The 7,121-nt window shown below is 50.7% G+C and overlaps 1 protein-coding gene across 2 annotated transcripts in view; it reads left to right on the top strand.

Annotated features, from left to right (window-relative positions):
• The window catches only part of PLAT (plasminogen activator, tissue type), a 23,692-nt gene that overhangs the window by 6,903 nt on the left and 9,668 nt on the right, over positions 1-7,121 (top strand). For both annotated transcript variants that reach the window (XM_024765051.1, XM_024765052.1), the window contains exons 3-4: positions 4,436-4,531; positions 5,552-5,600. In XM_024765051.1, coding sequence (XP_024620819.1) covers positions 4,460-4,531; positions 5,552-5,600 — 121 coding nt within the window. In that variant the 5' untranslated portion in view covers positions 4,436-4,459. The remainder of the gene's footprint in view (positions 1-4,435; positions 4,532-5,551; positions 5,601-7,121) is intronic.

The raw sequence follows: 7,121 nt of genomic DNA on the forward strand, positions 1-7,121 counted from the left end.
TTAAGGTCCTGAGTCATTTTGGAGTATTGGTGTCCTTGGAGACTGACTTTCTCTTACTCAGATTTCCAGAGAGAAGCTTTGCAAAGCAATAACATCCCAAGAATCCTCTTTACCAAAGATTAAGGTAGCAAACCTTGCACACTGGTGCAAAATTTGATAACAGTTTCAATTTACCTTCATCTTTCCCTTGCAATTTCCACGGGCCTCCAGCTTGCTCACGTTTCTGCCTTTTTCTTGCTGCCAAAAGTAGACACTGCAAGTCCTCAAGCTCTTTAACTTCCGGGCAATTACACTGTTCGTACCTAGAATCACAGAACTCGATTGATTGACTGCTTTGGTCCAGAACTTTATTGCAGGTCACGTTATGGGATATGGTTGAGTGTTTCCATGAAAGTACTTATCCGCACGTATAAATGTTTCACAGGTCACACAGCGTCTGTTCTCACAATAGAAACCACAGAATGTCAGCACTGGAGGAAGCCTTGAGAGTCTAGCCCTCTTGGTTTTGCATCCTTGGGAGCAGATTTGATGTCTCAAAATATAGATGCTTTTTGGAAGGGCAGCACATTAGTTTTTATGCAGTCACACCATATGCGAATGAGCGTATCTGTTCTTTCCCTAAGAGCAGAAATTTCTAGGGGCAGGTGGACAGAACGGGTCATTGCAAAGGACAGTGAAAGACCCTGAGGACCAGCCTCCACGGCATTTCCCCAGACCCTTCCTCTGGCTGTCCTGCTGCCATTCCCATGGCCTCACCCCACCCAGACTCTAGCCATTACAACTGCTGCCCATCAATCAGCATTCCCCATGTCACCACTGCAGAAAGGAACCCTGTGCTCCTGGCTGGCGTGATTAGTTTCCCAGCCACAGTGGCACCCTCAGCTCCTGGAGACTAACCCTCCTCCCTGGTTACCACACCATTGTTCTTCCCTGGAGCAGTCATCATTCACAGTTGTTCAGAGGTCAGAGAACAGAGTCACTTTGTCTCTGCAGCCAAGCAGGATCCAGCACCGCTTCTAGGCAGGTCGGGGGTCGCCCTGGAGGCAGAGGTTGCAGGCTGGTCCCACACAAGGATGCCCGCCAGCTCAGCCTGCGAATCCAGGCCACGCTTTATTTGCCACGTGTCCTGATGTTTCTAATTTGCACAGATTCTTTGTCAACTTGCCAAGCTCTGCATCTACTGAACTCCATCCCCTGAGAGGGTGCCTCTTGCAAATCTACAAAACTTGACTTTATGTGCCAGGGGGAGCTGCCAGGGCCGGGGCTTTGGGAGCGTGGAGACCACGGGCCTTAGAATCATTCCATACTCCCTGCCATGCAGTGATGCTTCCAGTGACTCAGGGATTCTAGTCCCCAAAGAGTCTGTCATTCTCATGGTCTTCTTTTTACTTGTCTTTCCTCCATTCTTCCCTCCCTCCCTCCCTCCCTCCCTCCTTCCCTCCCTCCTTCCCTCCTTCCTTCCTTCCTTCTTTCCTTCCTTTCTCCTCTTACTTCCTTACTTTTTTAGTTCTTTGATTCTGGGAAACTATTAAATACAGCAAAAAGAAAGGAGCACAGAAAAAATTACAAATCTTGTATTTATAAAATGAACCTCCAAAGGACTTCTTATGCTTATTCCTCAAATCCCCCGCTCCTACTGGCCTCACATGGGCAACCGGCGCCTCTCCCTTTGGTGGGAGCTTGCGGTCCAGGGCCGAGGTCCGCCCTGGCGTGGACCCCAGGGTCCTGGGTCCGGTCTGCTTTGCTGGGGTCACTTGTTCTTTGTCCAGGCGCTGCCCCCAGACCTCCACACCCCCTGCCATCTCTACAAGGCAAAACCAGGACACAGTTTTCCTCCTTCCCTCTCACTCCCTTGTCTTGGGAAGGCACTGCTTGTCTGCAGGCAGGATGACTCATTTCTTTGTCATCCTCTCACCCCACTTGGCCCGTCCAGCTGCTTCCATCCCCTTTGTGCAGTGAGGATGGAGCCTTCATGTGATTTGTGTGAGGCTCTTAGGCACTGGATCAGCTCCAGGCCCAGCAAGGCCAAACGAAGCAGAGGACTGATAAGGACTGATAGAAGAGAGACGGGCTCTAGCTGTCCCAGAGCAAAAGAAAAAATACACTCCTTCTGCTGATTCTTTAGCTGCAAAAGGGTCTGAGGCCCTGCAGCTGTTGGAGCCTTTGCACTCAGCCCTCAGTGCATCCCTCCCCCCACCTGGCTCCCCTTCCCCCATTTGTCCAGGGAATGCAAATGTCTTAACGCTCCACTTGGCACTTTGCGATTTTCCAGCATCCAGACTTGTGGTCCACTTAGGATGACCTTGAGTTCTTGAAATTACACAGTAACTTGACGGGCATCCACCGCGTATGAGGGGAATGAACTTGCTGGAAGCCCTGGCTGGTTGGTAGGCGAGATGAAGAATCAAATTCCCTGTTCGCGGGCTCGTTCATTGTTTGATTCAGAATTTGCTCGTAAAGCCCTGAGAGGGCAGAGCTCTCCCATCGCCGAGGCTTGGCTGAGATAATGCAGCTGGGACAACCTAGAAACGTGAAAAATGATTAACAGCAGGAAGAGAGAGGGGGAATGTGTTTAAGAAGACCTATTTTAAAAGGTTATAAGTACTCGGTTAAAATTAAGAAGGGGAATTGAAGAGGAATTTGGGGAAATTTTGACAAAGGGGCAATTCGAGGAACACTGAGCAAGAAATTCTGGAATGATCGCCTGTGATCAGAACACTCCCCCGTGGGCTCCTGTTCGGATGCCCTTGACCCCCTAGTTCTTCCTTCTGAAACTGCCTGGAACCAGTGTGTCGCAGCAAGCTTCCTGCAGTGAGGGAGAAAGGGGCCCCCAAGAAGCTCACACCGCCCTGCCCTGCCCGGGACAGGGCCCTGGGCAGCCGGATTGGAACAAAGACCCAGATCCTGGCTTCCTTCTGTTTCCTTCACAGTAGGGGAGGGTGTGCTGGCTGGCAGGATGCCCTCTGAGCCTGAGGAAACTCTCTGCCCAGACTGTCCGGCCCCCTCCCCGCCCCCCCCACAGCTCCGTGCCCTCCTCTGCCTGTCACCAGCGGCCCGGAAGGTCACTGGGGCACAGAGCATCTCCCACCATCTCCCTCTATGTTTTCATCCTCGCTCTGAAGGGAGCTTGTGGTTGAGGGGACAGCACCTCCGACAGGAAAGGAGCCCGAGCTAGCGCCAGGGTCAAAGTCCTGGACGTCTCTGAATCCGAGGGACCCTTCGGATGCTTGGGATGAGGGGGAGGGATGGGACCAGAGTTGTTGTGACTGAGGGGAAGTGAGTCAAGGGAAGAAAAGCCCTGATTTAATTCTTGCGGACGAGGGAGTGAGTGGAGCTGCCAGACCACAAAATAACACCCCAACCGACTAACCCACTTCGGGCTGCTGAGGGTGAGAGCACCAGGGCAAGGCACACGGGACCAAGGATGTGGGTCCAGGAAGATCTGAGTCTGATGACCAAACCAGATGTCTCCCCTCCTTTCTGCAAATCTGCACTTCACAGGCCCCATCTATAAAAGAGAGGCTGGTTTCCCGATGGAGCCGGGGGGGCTGGGGGGGAGTTGGGGGCGGGAGACTTTCCTTTGTTGGACAAGGAGGCATGGACGCTCTAAGTGGAAGAACTCAGGCCATCTGAGGCAGGCTGGCTCTGAGATGTGCCAGCAACAAAATTCCTACGGTTTCCTCTAAAAATGTCAGAGCCGAGACATTAGTCAACCCCAGGGCAGCAACTGGGTCCATCTAGTCAACCCCAGGGCAGCAACTCACTTCAAGGGAAACCAAACCAGCACCCTGAGGTCCCAGGCTGCCAAGAAGTGCCAGAGGTGGTCTCAGCCTTCAGCCCACAGAAATGTCTGGGCAAAATCATCTTCCAGCAAGCCATGTCCATCATCAGATGGATGGATAAACAAGATGTGGTTCATGCAGATGGTGGCATATTATCCAGCCTTAAAAAGGAAGGAAATTCTGACGCATGCTATGATACGGACGGACCTTGAGAGCATTATGCCCAGCGAAATAAGTCAGACCCAAAAGGACAAACACTATATAAGCCCATTTATATGAGGTACCTGGAATAGTCATAGTAAGTAGGATGGTGGTTGCCAGGGGAACAGGGAGTTCGGGTTTCCCCGGTACAGAGCTTCAGTTTGGGAAGATGAAAGTTTGGAGGTGGCTGGTGGTGACGGCTGCACAGCAACGTGAAGGAACTTAATGCCGCTGACTTACACTCAGAAACGGCTAAAATGGTAAATTTTGTTATGTGTATTTTACCGCAGTAAAAAAGGTATACGGTAAGAAAACACCATCCTTCAGACACTTGCCGTGGCCTCTCCTGCCGTGGGCGCCGACGCTGGGGGGGACCGGCAGACTCCTGCACTTCGCTCTCCTCTTGGTCCTGTCACATCACACGGTTAAGGTTTCTTCCCCTCTTCTTCCAGAATTTAAGGGACACCGAGGAAACGATGAACGCAGTGAAGAGAGAGATCTTGTGTGTGCTGCTGCTCTGTGGAGCTGTCTTCAGTTCACCCAGCCAGGTGGGTGTGCCCTCTTGTCTGTGCTGGCACACACCTGGACACACTCCCCTTGGTGGACGATGCTCAGGATCCAGGCTTCCAGCGGAACCCTAGGCACTCGTTCTGACTTGAGTAAACACTGCCTCTCGATGCCTTCTTTGGGGCTGTTTTTTTTTGTTGTTTTTTTGCGGTACGCAGGCCTCTCACTGTTGTGGCCTCTCCCGTTGCGGAGCACAGGCTCCGGACGCGCAGGCTCAGCGGCCATGGCTCACGGGCCCAGCCGCTCCGCGGCATGTGGGATCTTCCCGGACCGGGGCACGAACCCGTGTCCCCTGCATCGGCAGGCGGACTCTCAACCACTGCGCCACCAGGGAAGCCCTTTGGGGCTGTTTTTAAAGGATGTGTCTGAATGAATCCATAAAGTATTTATAAAAGACAGTACAGGCGCTGTGAGCCGTGGAAGCAGGCGAGCTGCCCGTGTACTGTGTACTATCTACTTGGGATGGCAGCTTCACAACACACGTGCTCTCTGCAGATGCCTGGCAGCTCAGGGCATCATTCAGGCCACGTGAGCGATGCCCGCACAGCAGGATTTTAGAGAAGGGAGAGTTGGGGCAGCTATTTGGAGGAGATGGGATTGCAGGGGCCGGGGTGGTGCATGCAACCCCACTAACCCACATGTGCCTATTTTAATTTAAAATTAATTAAAGTTAAATAAAACTTAAAATTCACTTCAGTCACACCACATTTGAAGTGCTCAGTCGTCACATGTGACCAGTGGCTACTGCATCGCATGGCCTGGATGTTAAACATTTCCATCATTCAGAAAGTCCTTTTGGACAGGACTAGTCTAGAAGGGGGGAAAGAATTAGACAGGAAGGCAGGTGATGGACATTCCACCTGGGCCCATTATCTGAGGGGGATACTCTGGGCAGGTGGCCTCTGATTGGTGGGTTGATGGTGGTCTTCTGGTTTGACCACCCTTACTCCTAAGACACCCAGCATGTGCTGACTCTTCCTCCGCCCCTGGTTTCTTTGCAGGAAATCCACAGGCGACTCAGGAGAGGAGCCAGATCGCACAGAGGTGGAGGTGAGATGTCACTGGGGTGGAGGCAAGTCAGGCTCAAGGTCAGGGTCAGGGTCAGGGTGCTTTAGGCTCCAGGGGGGATTTTTTTCCATGTGACCTGCTTACTCAAAATCCGTGAAGGTGAGACTCTGCTAAGATGCTTTTGTCCTGTCTCGCCACTCACACAGGCTCTGAGGGGACAGGAACAGGTCCTCAAGGGGTCAGGATGCCTGGGAGTCGCTCGCTGCTGGGAGCCTGCAAGCCCAGTGGCACAAAGGAAAACGGATTAGAATATTACACAGATGAGAACAGAGCCCAGAGAGATGGAATGACTTGTCCGGGGTCACACAGCCGCCAGGCCGCACAGTCCTGGTCCTCCAGGGCCTTTCCCTGGGCTGTGATCCCCACCGCCTCCCACTCCATTCAGCACCTTTGTTAACTAGCTTCTCTGTGTCTCTGTTTCTTCGGTTGGTAACTCAGGGATGACTAACCTGGGTTGCTTCACGGAAGTGCTGTGGGAAGACCATCTCTGTGAGGCCGTGTCTAGAGTTGAGACTACAAACCCAAGGAACGTTCCCACTAGGATCCCAAGAATAAAACGTGCTCACGGCCCAATTGTCTTGACGCTGATCTAGAGAGCTGCAGGCCCCGCTGCAGGTCCCAGATCATCCCTCCTCCCTCATGACCTACCTCTTTGGGAGCTGGAAGGCTCTGCAACACCCACTTAAGGTGAAAGTTTCCCCAGAGTGAGTCACAGCTTAAGTCTCACTGCTTCCGCAGTCGGATAGCACTAGTGCTTCCTGCAAACGTACGCTGGCCCCGACGGTCCTCTAGAGGAACAGCAGTATTATTGGCAGTGAACGTATGTCACTGCTTCAATTCATTAACAGTTAAAGATGTTTTAAGTTTGCATTCTGGGTTGCAAACAGAGAGAGAGAAAAAGGGAAAGTGTATTAATGGGAGTACTTCAACTATTTTCATTATACCAAAGTACTAATGGAAGTAGCAAATTTTCTGCACAGACTAAAATGTCAATTTTCTTTGTTTGGGACCAGAAATGCATCATCTCAGTGTGGTAATGTTAACGTGGATCAAAAATTCTGGCAGGCAATTGCGTGCACGTGCATATTTTTGATGAATTAAAATGAAAAATTAGAGTATTACCTAATAAATGTGTTTTGATAGATAAACTCCTTCAAAACAAGGGCCCATCAGAGGAAAAACAATAAAAGGGGTCTTTTTTATTGTTTTTCCTAAGTGTATTTCATATTTCATTGAAACTAAAATAAGGAAATAGTAGAAATACACAATTATATTCTATTATATATTTCAAGAAAATAACTGATTTTCATAGGAAATTGAATGTAAAGATCACACAGTCATATGGAAAGTAATATTGGCACTGCCCCCTAATAAACTGAATCTGAAATTGTTTTTGAAAACTGAAAGGGGTCTTTGGTGACAAAAAATCGGGTCTTTGTTGTCTTCTGGCTGAGAGCAAGGAAGGAATAAAGGACGGATTGTCCCAAAAGTGAGCAGGATTGC

This window comes from Neophocaena asiaeorientalis, unplaced genomic scaffold (genome assembly GCF_003031525.2).
Source record: "Neophocaena asiaeorientalis asiaeorientalis breed wild unplaced genomic scaffold, Neophocaena_asiaeorientalis_V1.1 scaffold14, whole genome shotgun sequence".
Lineage (NCBI taxonomy): Eukaryota > Metazoa > Chordata > Mammalia > Artiodactyla > Phocoenidae > Neophocaena > Neophocaena asiaeorientalis.